The sequence below is a fragment of the Alligator mississippiensis genome, chromosome 1, assembly GCF_030867095.1.
Source record: "Alligator mississippiensis isolate rAllMis1 chromosome 1, rAllMis1, whole genome shotgun sequence".
Lineage (NCBI taxonomy): Eukaryota > Metazoa > Chordata > Crocodylia > Alligatoridae > Alligator > Alligator mississippiensis.
The window spans coordinates 82,979,877-82,996,403 of record NC_081824.1 but is presented as its reverse complement, the minus strand read 5'-3'; the positions used below and the strand labels follow the sequence as shown (position 1 = coordinate 82,996,403).

The following is a 16,527-nucleotide window of genomic DNA, read 5'->3' as shown; positions in this document are numbered from 1 at the left end:
CTTTTCAACAAAAATTATTTATGCAGCAGTTAGTAATATGACTTATCTTAAAGTTGTTATTTATTTTCCACAAGGCAGCAAGACAAGAATTTGCAATAACAATTTGGCAAATATGTATCAAACAACTCAGTTAGAAACAATAGCAATAATAAGATAAATCAGTGCCCCATTCTCAAAGTCAATTCATCAGGGACCAAGGCAGAAGCAAAAACAATTCCCATCACATTACTGGAATAAAGGACATGCAAGCTGCCCATTCTTCATGTTTCCATGCACTAGTTATAGTCACCTCCTTAGTAAGTGTGGGGGGGAGGAGGGGAGGGGGGGCGTGAATGAAGCCCAAAACCTTTATAATCTTATCATGGGGAAGGGAAAGGGGGTCTAGGCGGGGATTCATGTGGCACCCTTCTACCTTACTGCAAACATATTCAAAAATACTCTTGGGATATATATAACAATAGCAAGTGCACGCATCCAAACCTATGGCCTTGAAGCTTGAACCCAAAGTGCCCTGAAAGTAGGAGGGAAGAGCAATACTGGGCTTTAGACAGGGATGGAACAGCCATCCCTGCCCAACAGTCCAAACACTCCACATACCAGGAAGTGGGAAAGAAACAAGTGCTCCTCCTGCATAGAAGCAAGAGAGGTAACAAAGCATGTCACTGCTGAGCTGGCACTCATTGCTTGAGCATCAAGTTGGCAAGGTTCTCTTCCCTCTGAAGAGGGAAGTGTTGAGTCTTTCACACAGCAATAAAGGAAAGCAAAGTGTAAATACATGCTCAAAAACTGAGAAGTAAACTGAATTCATTACAGTGAAAATAACGCGTTTCAAGTTGACAGTGTTCTTTAAACATACATAGTAATCTAAGTTCCAATTCTACCAGAAAGATCTGAGGCTGCCAGGGAGAATGAAATTTCTGCTTAGATGATTAAGGATGCATAATAGCTAGCAATACACAGGTGCTTAAACTACATCATTAAACTAATGGAATGACATGGTCACTGTAATGCCATTTAATGCTGTAACTATTATAGGTAAAATATCAAACAAATATATTTTGTTATAGAATATGGATTTTTAAAACAATTTATTCCTTTAAATCAAGGATCAAGGGGTGCTCAACCTCTGGCCCGTGGGCCAAATGCAGCCTGCGGATCCATCATATCTGGTCCACAGGGCTTTCCACAGGGCTAGAAATTTGGCAGCATGGGAGCAGTTGCCATTAGTGGGAATAGTGGCTGGCATTCCTCCCTCTCCCCCTTCCCCACCTCAAGACCAGGTCATGCCCCCCCCCCTCCCCCTTCCCTCTGTGGGGCCAAGTTAAGCTCCTTTTCCCTGTGGGGCTGCATTAGGGCCGGCATGACCCCAACCCCACTGTTTGAGGCCAGATGCTACCCGTAGTGCCTGCCCAAGGCACCAGATCAGGAACACCACCTGGATCCATCCTACAGAGAGACCAGGCACTGCAAATCCAGCCCTCTGGGCAAAAGGTTGAGCACCACTGGTTTAGACCAGGGGTGAGTAAAATACAGCCTATGGTCCAGATTCAGCTTGTCAAGTCCTAATCCTAGCCCCAGCCCCGCCCACCCATCCCACTCCTAGATGCAGGTCTCTGCCCACTCACAGCCCCATCCCTTCCACCCAGCCGAGCACACCTTGCCCTCACTGGTCCTGGGCCAGTTTCCATAGGGACCCTGGGATCACTGGGTGGTAACAGAATGGGGTGGGGCCTGAGGCAGAGCTGCAATTCACTCACCACGTGCCCCTTCTCATGAAAACAGAGCCTGTCAGGCCGTGCAGGCAGCAGATCACAGCTCTGCCCTGGGCCCTAGCCTGATGTTGTCAAGGCCCTGAAATCCTGATCCTAGCCCCAACCCAGCCCTGCCCACCCATCTGTCCCACTCCTGGTTGCTGCTCCCACCCGCAGTCCCATCCCATCCTCCTGGCTGATCACTTGGCAGAGCCACTTAAGGAGTTTTGGTGAGCTGTTGTGGGCCAGGGGTCAAGGGGCAGGGAACCTGGCCCATGACAACTCACCAAAACCCCCTAAGTGCCCCCCCCCCAATTATGTCATTCTTGGTTATTTTTATTAAAGAGACAAAAATGCATCAAACTTACTCGGAAGTAGTCACTGCAAGCTGCAAGGACTGCCTTATGTGCATGGAATTTCTGTTCCTCTGCAATGAGAGTGACATCACAGAGTATGCCATCACTTCTCTGTTGGTTCAGGGCTGCCAAGACAGCATCATTATGAGAATTGGACTGGCAAAGCCTCTGACCTGTCAGCATTTCTTGAATACTGCAAACGAAGGAAAGAAATGGAATCTGTCATCAAAGGTAAGACCCATCTCTAAGACTTGGTAATCAACATTGCTCAAAAGTGCTAGAAAAAAGCAGTTTCTTTCTGATCAAGCAGAAATAAGCTTGCATGTGATCTATTCAGCAAAGAGGATGTACTACATAATATAAGTACTATTAATTTGGTAGAAAGCACATTCAAGTAAATATGTTCCATTAAAAATAACTCAAACGGCCTGACTCGTTTGTTCCTTATACTTCCGTAACTCAACAGGGTTCAGTAGAGTTAATCATGATGTAGCAGGCAACTGTCAATCCTTCTGGATCATGGTGTATGCATGAGAAGCCGACAGGACCTTTGATGCATACACCTAGGCAGGGGTGGGGCTACCCAGACCTTCCATCCCTGCTTTAGGCCATTGAGACAGTATCCAGACACCAGACCAAGTACAGACTTCTGTTGCCTTAATGACTGTAGTCACATGCACATCTGGGACTCAAACCTCAAACAAATCTCCCACACTGTAGGCAAAGATTCTACCTGAACCACAACAGCAGGTTTAATTGTGATATATACCAAGAGTTAAAGTGAGAAGAGGATAAAGCCCCAAACCTTTATAATCTTACCGTGGGACAACAGATAGGAAGCCAAGCCATATGTATTGGACATGTATATATAAAGTAGCTCACAAACTGTCTGGCTCATAAGTATATGACCTATAACAATTTCTGCAACTGAACCTTGCTTTTATTTAAGCTGATGGTGCACAAGCCAGGAAAAAAGTTTCTTTTGTTCTTTCTTAGGTACACTACCTTGGTTGAACTATCAAAATAGTTATATTATACCTTGTGTCACTGAAATAAACATATAGGACACTAAGGCTTTACTGAAAGCAGATTTGTGGTACCAAATTGTATCTGCATTTATTTTTAATATGGTAAAAGTGGTTTCTACCAATAAAACTAGATTTAAAATTTCAGCATATTTTAAAATAGATAAACACTGGCTTGATGTTTAATATGAAGAGAATAATAAAATATTGGCTGTTTACCTTTTGAACGACTTAAAACAGTCATAGGGCTATCTGGTAGATTGTTAAGAGTGCAGGTAAATCCTACACAAAATTGTAAGGACCAACACACACCTTCTTTACAAAGGTATGTTTTAATGTCTCCATGCAACCCCTTTGTATTAAGATAAACCTGTGGAGCCCCAGACTTCTGTATTTCCAAAGCAACTTGAATCTGATTAATGTCCCTCCACTACAGGAAATTTAAAGCACGTTGTAACTCACAAATATATTAATAAACAGTGGCCCTGACACGCTCTGGGTGTGTAGATTTTTCTTTCTCCATTCTTTTTATTTATCAGAGCAAACTCATTTCAATATATTTTGTGTGCTCAACCTTATTTATACACTAAAACAAAAGTACAGTTATCAGGAAATACAACCTCATACAGCAGATCATTTTTACATTGAATTCTCCTTCTATAACTTCCAAAACAACATCACTAAGTCAAATCAAGATTTATTAGTTTATGCAGCCAGTAACGCAAGCTCAACTTGGTATCTGGAAAAAAAATTAAATTGTGTTCTTTGATCATCATTCCTTATCACCACCAATAAAGACTCTCAAATCAAAGCCTAACTGGCAATTCTGTTGCTAATGCATGAGGAACACAGCATGCTCATCTAAACACAGCATGCTCATCTTTCAGCTTCCCTCTCCTCTTCTAATAGGAACAAAACATGTTTTTATTTTTGGCCATAAACTAGGCATATAAGAAAACTGAAAAATCAAAAAGGGTGCATATATTTTCCATGCAAAAGGTCAACTTTTATGGTTAGTCTAACTGGGCATTTATACACATGCTCCGGAAGGGGGTGGGGGCACTTAATTAATTGAGTCTGCTCCGATGTGCTGTGTTGGAGCAGCTTCACTGCACATGTTTAGACACCCATTATAACCAAAGCCATGTCCTTTTTTGGAAGGAGACAAGAAATGTAACCCCCCAAAATGCAATTTAAGTTATCCCCAAACCGCTGACAAAATTAGGGAGCTGCATTCACAAAACTGTTTAAGGAGGAGTAGAAGATACCACTATCATGACTTCCCCTTGTTTTAATCTCGCAGCAGAGGTTTAGGACAGTCACCCAGGACATGAGAGGTGTTCAATTTCCACCTTTGCCTAAGAGGGTATGAATCAAGGTCTTCAAGACATCTCATTCCCATGAACAACTTCTCTAACCACAGAGTATCCTAAGGCAAGTCTACCTTTGTTATCTCTTGTTGGGGTTGATCTACTTTCCCCAAAATACTTAAATATTCACTAAGAGACTCTCCCTGTTCAACAACTGTTCAATTATTTATACAAAGTAAAACAGAGACTCTTCCCCTTCTCCTTCCTCCCCCCACTCCCCTCCCAATAGCCATAACTAGACAGCATTCTTGTTAGAAGTGGGAGATGCAAGACAAATTTACTGAGGCAAGAAAATGAAACTTAAAAAAAAAAAGAAAAATGCATCTCAAACCAAATAGACTTCTTTTTTCCAAATGTTCAGTTTGATGGTCAAGCAGAAAATTCAGTATTTGGACATGCCTAATTATAATTACTTATAATTATGTATAGTTAGACAGTAAGCGCCTATTTGTGGCACTTAAAATCATAAATATGAGAGTACTGATTCATGGATGCTATACAAAGTAGCCATAAATCAGCAAACCAGGGCAGTTTATGATTCCTCTTACATGAAAGGATCTTCAGGTGTTGAGGGCATGGGAAGGAAAAAGAGAGTATAGTGCAGATGCTGCTGAATCTGGCAGATACTCAGCTCCCAGATCATCCCCTGGGGACTACAGTCAGTAAATGTATAGCATTTTCTGCACAACTGTTCCCAAAATGAATTAAACAAGCACTGCCCCAAGTCAAGGAGACAGTGAGCAATACAAATAAGGGAAAAGGCCAAGGTGGCAAATGAATGAAGAATGATAAAAATGACAATAAGAGACTTCAGGAGGGTAGGAAGATAGCGCCTACAAATATAACTTCCTCAAAGCCATTGTTCAAGGAACAGTTTGGTCTTGACTGCATGACTGCATGAAAATTTGCCCAAAACCCCTGCCATTAACCACCAGCAGAGCTGCATCATGGCAAAATCCTGATTGATTCCACAAATGTAGATCAGGGATTTCTTTGCCTACATACTGGGCATGCAAGGCCATCATCAGCTGACTACTGACTACCAGAATCAGAAACATACCAGCATAGGCAAGAACTTAAATGATGAAGAGAAATAACTGGAAGCTGGAAGAGATTGCTGTCTCACATACAACATATTATGCTATTGCTACTGGTAACATTAACACATGTAGTAATCTAATGCAAGTTACAATTTAGAGACATGCTGGCAAAAGTGTTCATTTCAGTCATTCATCACATACCAGCTGATGCTTCAGTGAATATCATGCTAAATGAGAATGACACCTGGAACTGCTATTAAGTACCATACCTGAGGCACCTCTCAGATGGCATCCTTCAGTTTATTCTTCTGACTCACCAAATTTAAAGCCTTGTGGTAGAAACAGCAAGCATTCCCACTAGCAAAAAAAAAGGGGAGAGAGATATGAAAATTAGACCATCTCATCCTTAAAGGTGGTCTCTTCTTTCCTTCCTCAGCAGTCTCCACATAAAATCTTAGTAACAACAGCAGTCCCTACACTTGAAGGCAAGGTTTTGTCCCATAAACTCAGTGACATAAGAAGGATGGGAAAGTGGCCTAGACAAATGTCCTTCCCCCTGCAAAAAATGCTAGCTTCCAGAGCTGGCTGGCAGCTGGATGCAGTGTGAATACTTCCCTGATAGCCGTTATGGAGCTACAATTTCCAAGGCACAAACCACCACACAGGACTGGTAGAGTTCAGCAAGATTCTCTATTCAGACCAATGGCTATATCATTTTTCTTTTCCTAATTATGCAATTACAAACTGTGTCTTTAGGATATGGTGTAAATTAATTAGCAAAACATTTATCCTATTAAAAAGTACAGGCCAGAGTACTGGCTATGAAAGAAAGCAAACACACCACCAATAGCAACCTATAGAAAATAAGCAAAATTCAAATGTGATAAGATCATATTTGAATTTTGCTTATTGCAAAATTTGACTTACAAACTACCATTACTGCTTCAATATGTGATATTGACAGGCATGCTAAGCTAAATCTATATGAGAGCCGGAACTGAGTCAATTAATTTTAAAGAAGCACATTACAATAGAAAACTACATCCAAAATTTGGCAAACTACCATAAATATCAAATTGAATTCTTTCACTTCCCCATTAAAGCTAAAATAAACCATCTACATCACTGCTGCTGTCAACAAAAATCAACTCTCTCTTACATCATATCTTCCTCCTACTGCCTGATAAATTCATTGCTGTCCAATGATTTTTTGAGCTACTACGGGCTTCCATGGTGATTTTTGATACCACAGGCATCTCTTTGTTAAATTACTGAAGAAAGGAACATGGAAATAGAGAAAAAAAAATCTCTCTCATATATTTATTTTAGCCCTATTCTCTCTTTTATCTCACTCTGGATATTACATTGCTCTGAGAGTATTTCTAGTGATTTCGGTGTGACTCTTAGCAATGGACATGAGAGAGGACAGAAGAACTGAGTTCTTCTACCATGGTTAAAGACATCTTGCAAGTCAAATTCAATATACTATATTTTCTCACATACAATGCATGGCATAATATAATGTTTTCAAAACGCAGAATGAAGGTAAAAAAGATTTTTTTTCCAGAGTTATGGCTGTGTATGAAAGGGAAGTAGCCTAATTTTCAGACGACTCACTCTCCCTTTCCTGCTTTACTAAAGCTGAAACCATAGCTGTGGCTGAAGACTAGTCTTCATGGTTGGATCTATGATTTTGAAAAGAGCTAAAGGATGTCCAAGGCTGTGAAATAGAAGAAGACAGACCAGGAACAGCTAGCAGACAGCAAAACTGCCCTAAGAACGGTTAGCTCAGAGGCAGGCAAAATATGGCCTGCAGGCCAGATTCAGCCTGCCAAGCCACTCTGTCCAGCCCATGGGCCCCTAAAAATTTTAGAAAAAAATTTTTTATCTGTCCCTGGCTGCCTGTCAAAGATGACAGGCAGCCAGCAGCAGCAGGACCCAGGGGGAGCCAGCCACAGGACCCAGCTGTTGAGCAGCGAAGCTGGCCCAGCTCTACCCCACCCCCAGGCCTCTACCCCGCTCCCACCCCAGCCCTCAACCAGAAGCCTCTGCGGCTTCGGGCTTCATGGACCTGGGACTGTTTCCTGCCTCCATCCATCCATGTGGAAAGTAAGATAAGATCAGACAGAGGGAGGGAGGGGAAACCACTGTGATCAGCCCAGCAGGTGGGAGCTACAAGGTGCTGGCTGGGCTGGGCTGGAGCCAGAGTGGGAAGCAGCAGGCAGGGGGGTGGTGGTGGGGGCTGCAGGAAGCGGAAGGAGCATGGGGAGCAATGCAGGGAGCAGTGGCAGAGCTGTGAGAAGCAGCAGTAGTGCAGGCAGAAGCAGGGGGAGCAGCCAGAAGGCCATGGCAAGTGGCGGCAGCGCGGGGAACAGCAGGGGCCTATAATTACCCGGGTCCTCCTTCCTCCCTTTCTTGAAAATAGGGAAAATATTTAGATCATTTGAAGCAATACAACATACCACAAGAACTATTAAAATCTAACTTTCTAACACATCTCCAAAGAAAGTGAATTCTACATAAAAATTTGATAGAATTTGAGAAAATATTGTTAACGCCTATGGAACACACAGATCTATTATCTGTGTTATATATGGCAATTTTAAATTGCCATATAGAGGAAAACACATTGTTTATGACAAAATGGTCTATAGAAATTGGATAAGAAATTAGTGATGAAGAAGAGGAGATGATCTGGAACGATGGTCCTCACACATCAACCTGTATGCCAATAAAAAAACAAACTAAAAGTCTATATTGATGATAACATATTTGCCCAAACCCAAAACCACCCTGAATTCAAAATGACCCCCCATAATTAGATTCTAAGCAAGAAAAATGTATAAATTTGCTACAATTTTCCTTGTACAGAATTTAACCTTTAAAGGGCCATCTTAAATTGATTCCTCGCTCTCAGTGCAGTGAAGAAAGCAGTGAAAAGGGGCAGGTGGTAGGAAGGCAGTGGGGAGGCAGGCAGTGGGGTAGGTAGTAGGACAGTAGGCAGTAGACAGCAGGTTGGGGAAGGTGGTAGTGGGGCAGGCAGTGGGGAGGCAATGGGAGACAGGCAGTGGAGCTTGACCTCTGCCCCTTACCCCCCCAACTTGTCCCCTGCCACCTGCACACCCCTACCACTTGTCCCCTCATAACCCGCCCCCACACATCCTTTGCCCCATACTTGCCTTCCCCTGCAGGTTTGGGTCCCCCTTCTTCCCATCTCCCCCACCCCTCATGGCCTCCACCCTTCTCTGCCCACCCATTGCTGCTTACTCTTGCTCCTACTCCTGCATGCTCAGGCCCCACATCAGTCTGGGACACAGCACATATTTGCGCCAGCTTCAGCCTGACCCTGTAGCAGTGGTAGTAGCGTGGCAGCTCCGGCCCCAGCCTAGGCTGCCAATGCTGCTTGTACAGGGTTAGGCTACAGCCAGAGCTAGCACCAGGCCCAAGCCTGCCAGAACTGGAGTCAGAGTGAAGAGAGGGTGGGAGGGAAGTGAGGGGTGGGAGGAGGAAGTGGGGTGACAGGCAGAGGGGCCAGAGGCTGTGGGGGGTAGATGGTGGAGCAGAGACTGCAGAGGTAGAAGCAGCAGGTAAGAGGGAGCAAAGAGGCAGGCAGCACCTGCAGCTCTGGCCCCAACCCTAGGTCCGGGTCAGAGTCTCAGCCGTTGTTTTGCCTTGAGCCTTGTACACAAATCCAAGATAAGGGACTTTTTCTCCCATGTTAAGTGGGGAAAAAACTTCATCTTAGATTTAACTGAATACAGTATTTCACCCCACTTACAATTTAATGAATTTATGGCACAGTAATAGGGAAGTTTTGGAGAGAGTGTGATCAGCTGGGAGGATTCTACCACATATGGTAGACATGTTCCAGAATCAAACTGTTTGGGAAATAGATTGAATACTTGGTAAGGGAAATAATAGGATGCCAGCTATCAGATAGCCCCTTAGTGTTCTTACTAAATCTTACTGAGAACTCTGAAATAGGTGAGTCATAAGAAATTGATCCTCACATTCTAGTGTCTGCAAAAATTACAATTGCAAAAGCCTAGAACAGAAGTGACACACCTCAAAATCGCTGGTTGATTTAAAAATGTTTAGGAAATTATTTTAAAGGGAAAGTCATCCTATCAAGTCAGTGTTCTACAGGGGAAAAGAAAAAAAAGTAGGTTCTTGCTTAGAAATCTGGTGGAAGTTCGTAAAATGTACTGAAAAAGGATCTCCTCCTTCCTCCATACCAGAAAGTTTTAGAAACTTATTTGAATGTTGAAAAAGGGTGCAAGTTCTATGACCTAGCAGTTAAGAACAAATTTAGAACGAGATAGGTAGAAGATAGTGAGCCTGGTTTTATGCAGAGTTCTTAGGGGGTGAATTATTAAGCAGGTTACACATACAGATGAAAAATACAAAAGGTTAACATTGACTGTCAAATGTACAGGAGCTGTTGGAGACTGAAAATAAGTGAAAAACAGAACAGAAGACTCCTCAGCAGACAATGACTTGGGTCAAGGGAGCACTGTTGATGGAAGATAAATATCCTCAGGGGACAGGATCCCCTGAGTTCTCCATTAACTGTTCCCAGGGAAAAAAGGCAACCCAGGGAAGTTCCAAAGAACTCAGATCTAAGAGATGGACATACATAACCCCTTCTCATTTGGTTTATGGCTGGCCCAACCCCATTCCCCCACCCTGCCACCATGGCCCGACCCAGTTTCCACCCCGCTGCACAGCAGACCCAACCCTATTCCCCCCCTTGCATTTCTGCCACCTTCAAGGAGCAGGGAGGGCAAGGGGGAAGCTTGCCCTGCCATCCCCTCCACCCTGCACCCCGTGCCACCGCTGCCTCTAGGGAACAGAGCCAGGGGGGGAGGGAGCGAGGCCAGCAGGGGCCCAACCCTGTTCCCTCCCCTCGTGCCACCACTGCCTTCAAGGAGCAGTGGGGTGGGGGGAAGCTTGCCCCGCTATCCCCTCCATCCCCCTTGACCAGCATCCCATGCCGCCACTGCCTTTAGAGAGCAAGGCTGGGGGGGAGGGGGAGGAGCAAGGCCATCAGTGCTGGCATCGCCCCCCAATCCCCTCTGTCCCTGTCATCATGGCAGTACTCCATTGCGCTGCTGCCTCCTGTCTGGAACACTCTTGGAGCACTCTGAAAACCAAAAAAAAACAATCAGAGTGGGAGGGAGGAATAGGCTGCAATCGGACCTAGACAGGTTACAGGGGTGGGTGGATGAGAACAGGATGGGTTTCAACACTGACAAGTGCAAGGTATTGCACCTTGCGGGGAAGAACCAACAGCATATCTAGAGGCTGGGGAACTCCCTTCTTGTCAGTGCAGACGCAGAAAAGGATCTTGGAGTCATTATTGATGCCAAAGTGAACATGGGCCGACAGTGTGGGGACGTGGTCAGGATGGCCAACCGTACTTGTCATGCATCCACAGATGAATCTCAAGCAGGTCAAAGGAGGTGATCTTCCCCCTCTATGCAGCACTGGTCAGGCCGCAGTTGGAGTACTGCATCCAGTTCTGGGCACCGCACTTCAGGAGGGATGTGGACAACATGGAGAGGGTCCAGAGGAGGGCCACTCACATGATCAGGAAGCAACAGGGCAAGCCCTACAAGGAGAGGTTAAGGGACCTGAACCTGTTCAGCCTCCACAAGAGAAGGCTGAGAGGGGATCTAGTGGCCATTTACAAACTAGTCAGGGGGACCAGCAGGCATTGGGGGAGTCCCTGTTCCCCCGAGCACTACCACGAGTAGCTAGAAATAACGGTCACAAGCTGGCAGAGGGTAGATTCAGACTAGACATCAGGAGGCGCTACTTCACTGTCAGGGCGACTAGGATCTAGAACCAACTTCCAAGAGAAGTGGTGCTGGCTCCTGCCCTGGGGGTCTTTAAGAGGAGGCTAGGTGAACAACTTGCCGGGGTCATTTGACCCCAGTACTTCTTCCTGCCATGGTAGGGGGTCGGACTTGATGATCTGCTCAGGTCCCTTCCCACCCTACCAACTATGAAACTATGAAGTGTAAATAAAGCATTATGGACAGACAGACTAAGGCTTTTATTTATATATAATTAATGCAAAAAAAAACACATTAAAAGAATCTTTAGTTTGCAAAGTCAAGAAATGCCAGAATTAGGGTTGTCTGTGTATCCTCTGTTTAGCCCCTGTGTACTTTAAGTATGCTCCTGTCTTCAATTACAGTATCATATACTATTTTTTGCTACAGGACTCATCTACACTGTTGAGGTACTGAAAAATGCATTAGATAGGGGTGAGAGTTCCTTTGTTCTCAGTATTCATACCCAGTATCATGATAACATTCAGCAGGCCTGGGAAAGCTACCACAGGAAAAGACTGGTTCAATTCTGCAGTACTGATGTGAACCATGCTCAGTTTTTTCTGTGAAGATTGTAAGTATGATCTGTTACCAAGATGTAAGGAACTGGTACAGGGTCTGTGTAGATGAAATATTTGAAGAATTTTTTGTCCATTGTCTCCTAACAAACATCTGACAATAAGAACTGAGATTCTCAGAGGTTTTTATAGACTTGGTCAGGTTCCAGTGGATTTTCACAAGGACAGCAAAAGGCACCTAGGGACATCAGTGGAACCACCTTGCCAAATTCAAGTCCCCACTATTTGGAGGTATTAGTTACAACTCTGTACTATGGGTAGCACTGATTTTTCTGTAGTTTCTGAGAAATGAGGCATGAAATAATTTTTACTTAAACTTTCTCCCAAGAACTCAGGCCGGAGAAGATACTCACCACAAAAAATATAGCTTGAATGCTTTATATTTGACAAAAGTATAAACAACTGAAAAGAGCTTTCTGAAAGTGTGAAGCAATCTTAATTATAGGCATAACTATCAACATTGCCTAAAATAGAATGGTAATTAGGTCTGATATATAGGGTCTTGATGGAAAATGGCTTAAAGGACCATCTAAAAAGTTACTTATGATACTTTGGCAATTTAAAAACTCCACAGGGTGGGTGGGTGGGTAGATGGATTATTTAATGGGATTTATTTATGAAGGTAGTACAGGAATGTGTAAAAATAAAAAAGCTTTCTTTTCCTTAAACATTTTAGTACAAGACAATAAATTGGATAAGGAACAAGATTACAAACCATGTACAAGCATTCATTTCTAGGAGTGAAAAATCTCCCCTACATTCCCCTGCTCCTTGCAGCTTTCCCAGCCAGGGTGATCCCAGCCTAGGGAAAGAATGGAGAGCAGCAGGGCAAAACCCATTTCTCACAGTGGCATTGGTATGTGAGAAGTTAGTGGGGAGCAAGCAGTTGCCCTGCACGCCTTCTCCAGACCAGGGTGATCTTGGTCTCTGGAAGGCATAAACATAGTTATTTATGGCTTAGATGAGGGGGTAGAAAGCTCAATGATTAAGTTAGTGGATGATACTAAGCTGTGCAGAAATGGGGGCACATCAGAGAACAGGGTAAGGATCCAGGATGGCCTAGACAGACTGGTTTTATGGGCAGAATGGAATCAGATGAGGTTTAACAGGGAGAAGTGCAGGGTTCTTCATCTGGGTAGGAAGAACCTTCACCATAACTAGGTGATGGGTGGTGGTACACTGGCTGGCACAGCATCTGAATGGGACCTGGGGGTCACAATCGACCGGAAGATGAACATGAGCTAACAGTGCAATGAAGTCATCAGCAGGGCAAATAGAACTCTGGTGTGCATCAGCCGATGTGTTGTCAATAGATCCAGGGAGGTGCTTCTTCCTCTTTATTCAATGTTGGTGAGGCCACAGCTGGAGTACTGTGTCCAGTTCTGAGCACCACACTTCAGGAAGGATGTGGATAAGCTCGAGAGCATACAAAGAAGGGCCACCCGTATGATTAGGGGCCTGAAGGATAGGCCCCATGAGGAGAGACTCTGGGAACTGGGCCTGTTCAGTCTGAGTAAGAGAAGGCTGAGAGGTAACCTGATAGCCACCTACAAGTAATCAGAGGTAAGCATCAAGATCTAAGGGAGAAACTCTTCAGGAAGGCACCTCAAGGAGGATGAGGGCCAATGGGCACAAGCTAATAGAGGGAAAATTTCAGCTGGACATAAGAAAAAAAAATTTTTTTTCCATAAGTTTTGCCAGAATCTGGGACACACTCCTAGGAGAGGTGGCACAGTCACCATCCTTGGAGATGTTTAAGATGAGGCTGGATAAGCATGTTTTTGAGCTCGTTTGGGCTCATTAACTTCCTGCCCATGGCAGAAGATGGGACTTGATGATCCTGCAGGTCCCTTCTGGTCCTTTGATTTTATGATTCTAAGGCACAAGAGCCTTTCCCCATGGCTTGACTCCTCCTGGTTCCTCGTGGCTTCCTCATGGGTCATGGCTTGACTCCTCATGGCTTCTTCCTGAAGCTTGTAAGCGTCAGGAAATGTACAAGCATTCATTCTTCCAGAAGCAACATCTACCTGATCGTAGATGGGTTATTTTTCTCTCAGAACCGCCATTTTTGGGCTGGGAGAAACAGTGTGAATGTTCTAACACTTGTGGTATCTACCAGGAGTATGGCAATTCTCATAGAAATGTAACACGTGTACTCATGCTCACTAATATATACTGTTGTGCTTTCTATGGTCCTGGACTATACTACAACAGTTACCTGGTAAACTTGCCTCATGTTAGCAAATATTTGCATGCATTTGAGTCTTGTTGCTGATTTTACATAGGTCAAATTATGGCATCTGTAGACATGGTATATGTCCTGGACCCACACTCTTCTACTTGTACAAAACAACATCCACATAGTCATTATCTGTACTGCTACTACTAGTCCTCCAGCATGAATCCCACAAGCCTCTGTGACTATGATTTCTTTGGTAACTGTTTGAAACTGTGTTGCTCAAGGGAAGCGGTAAACAGAAATCCACAGGGTTGTTTGGAAATGCCTGTCTTCCTGTTTGCTCACATTTACTACCTTAGCACACAGCTAAGGTACCAAAGCATAGGTGCAACTAAAAAAAACATCTTGGTGTAAGAAAGAATTCTCAGACTTCATCAACCCTTGGGAGCAAGGGACACTGGAAGCCCAACTGCGGAACTGCCAAAAGAACAGAGATGTATATTTAGATATTGCAAAGAATATTCAAAATCTGGGGTATAACAGGGACAAGCCACAACGCTGGCCCAGCTGAAGAAACTAAACCCTGTTGCTGCTATGTGGAGCTGATGCCATACTGAGTGGAGACTCTACCACCACACTGCCAATGACAGTGGACTTCTTATGCCATGTGGGGGAATCCCAAAAGAACAGAATCAAGTACAGAGCTCATTGTAGAAGGGTCTCAGGTAATCACCGGGTACAGATGTGTACCCCTACATCCTGCTGAGATTCACTGGCCCCTCGGGGTGGCTGCACCCTTATGGTTGAGCTGGGTGAGATCTGGTGCCCTTTCTTTTCCCACCTACCATGACTTTGATGATAAAAGGTTAAACTAGGCTCGTCTGGGGGAGGGGGATATGAGGGCGGGGGAAGCTGTGGACCACCAAACCATGTGGCATGCACAAGGACAGCCCAGCCTGAAGAAAGAGAGCATTGGGAACCTGAAAGCCATGGGGAGGCCAGCACTACGGCACAGGTAAGAAACGAGAAGGTAAGAAACAATGGGCCCCTTGGGACTCAGAGCGGGGGGGCAGCAAAGGCACCAGTCGCAGGCCTCAAGTGCCTATATACTAATGCTAGGAGCATGGGGAACAAGTAGGATGAACTAGCGCTCCTGCATGCACTAAACACCTATGACTTAGTGGGGCTAACAGAAACCTGGTGGGATTCATCCCACGACTGGGCAGTACATATTGAGGGCTATAGATTGTACAGAAAGGACAGGGTTGGGAAGAAAGGGGGAGGGGTTGCGCTCTATGTCAGTGAGCAATATACATAAACCCTCATCAAGACAGAATCCAAGGATGAGGAAGTAGAAGGATTGTGGGTTAGGCTACATGGGGGGCAAGGAGAAAGGGATTTGCTGGTAGGGGTCTGCTACAGACCCCCACATCAAGGGGAAGAAAGAGATTCGGGGCTCCTGAGGCAACTCTCGGAGACCATAAAAGCTAAAGAGGCGGTAGTCATGGGGGACCTAAACTACCCGGACATCTGCTGGGAGACGCAGACAGCAAAGTTCCACCGCTCACGAAGGTTTCTAACCTGTGTACAGGACCTCCACCTGACACAGGAGGTACACGGTCCCACTAGGGGGAATGCCATACTGGATCTGGTATTGGCAACAGGGGATGACATGGTAGGGGACCTCCAGATCGGTAGCCATCTGGGGGACAGTGATCACCTAATAATAGAATTCACCATAAGACGGCGAGTGGGTAAGGTAACTAGTCGGGTGAAAGTGCTAGACTTTAGGAAAGCTGATCTCAATGAACTCAGGCAATTAGTCAAGGACGCACTGCAGAGTAGGAGTTTTGAAGGGATGGGAGCCCAAGAAGGGTGGCTGTGCCTTAAGGAAATGATCCTTCGGGCACAAAGCAAGACGATCCCTGAGCGAGGCAAAAGAGGGAAAGGGGCCAGGAGGCTTCCCTGGATGACCACAGAAATCCAGGGCAGCCTAAGGGCCAAAAGAGGAGCGCATATAAAGTGGAAACAGGGAGAGATCGCCAAAGACGAATATACCTCCTCTGCTCGTGCTTGTAGGGAGGCAGTTAGATGGGCCAAAGCTACCATGGAGCTGAGGATGGCAACCCAAGTAAAAGACAACAAGAAATTGTTTTTTAGATATATAGGGAGTAAAAGGAAGGCCCAGGGAGGAATAGGACCCCTGCTAAATGGGCAGAAACAATTGGTGATGGACAGGGGGGACAAGAACTGGATGCCTTTAAGTCGGCAGGCCCAGATGAGCTCCATCCGAGGGTGCTGAAGGCACTGGCCGACATCATTGCAGAGCCACTGGCGGGAATATTCGAGCGCTCGTGGCGCATGGGCCAAGTCCCGGAGGACTGGAAAAGG

At 45.0% G+C, this 16,527-nt stretch overlaps 1 protein-coding gene across 2 annotated transcripts in view; it reads right to left on the bottom strand.

Moving 5' to 3' along the window:
- The window catches only part of KLHL32 (kelch like family member 32), a 251,103-nt gene that overhangs the window by 182,672 nt on the left and 51,904 nt on the right, over window positions 1-16,527 (bottom strand). For both annotated transcript variants that reach the window (XM_019486394.2, XM_006270483.4), the window contains 2 exons: window positions 5,812-5,899; window positions 2,120-2,300 (listed from right to left, as the gene is read on the bottom strand). In XM_019486394.2, coding sequence (XP_019341939.2) covers window positions 2,120-2,300; window positions 5,812-5,834 — 204 coding nt within the window. In that variant the 5' untranslated portion in view covers window positions 5,835-5,899. The remainder of the gene's footprint in view (window positions 1-2,119; window positions 2,301-5,811; window positions 5,900-16,527) is intronic.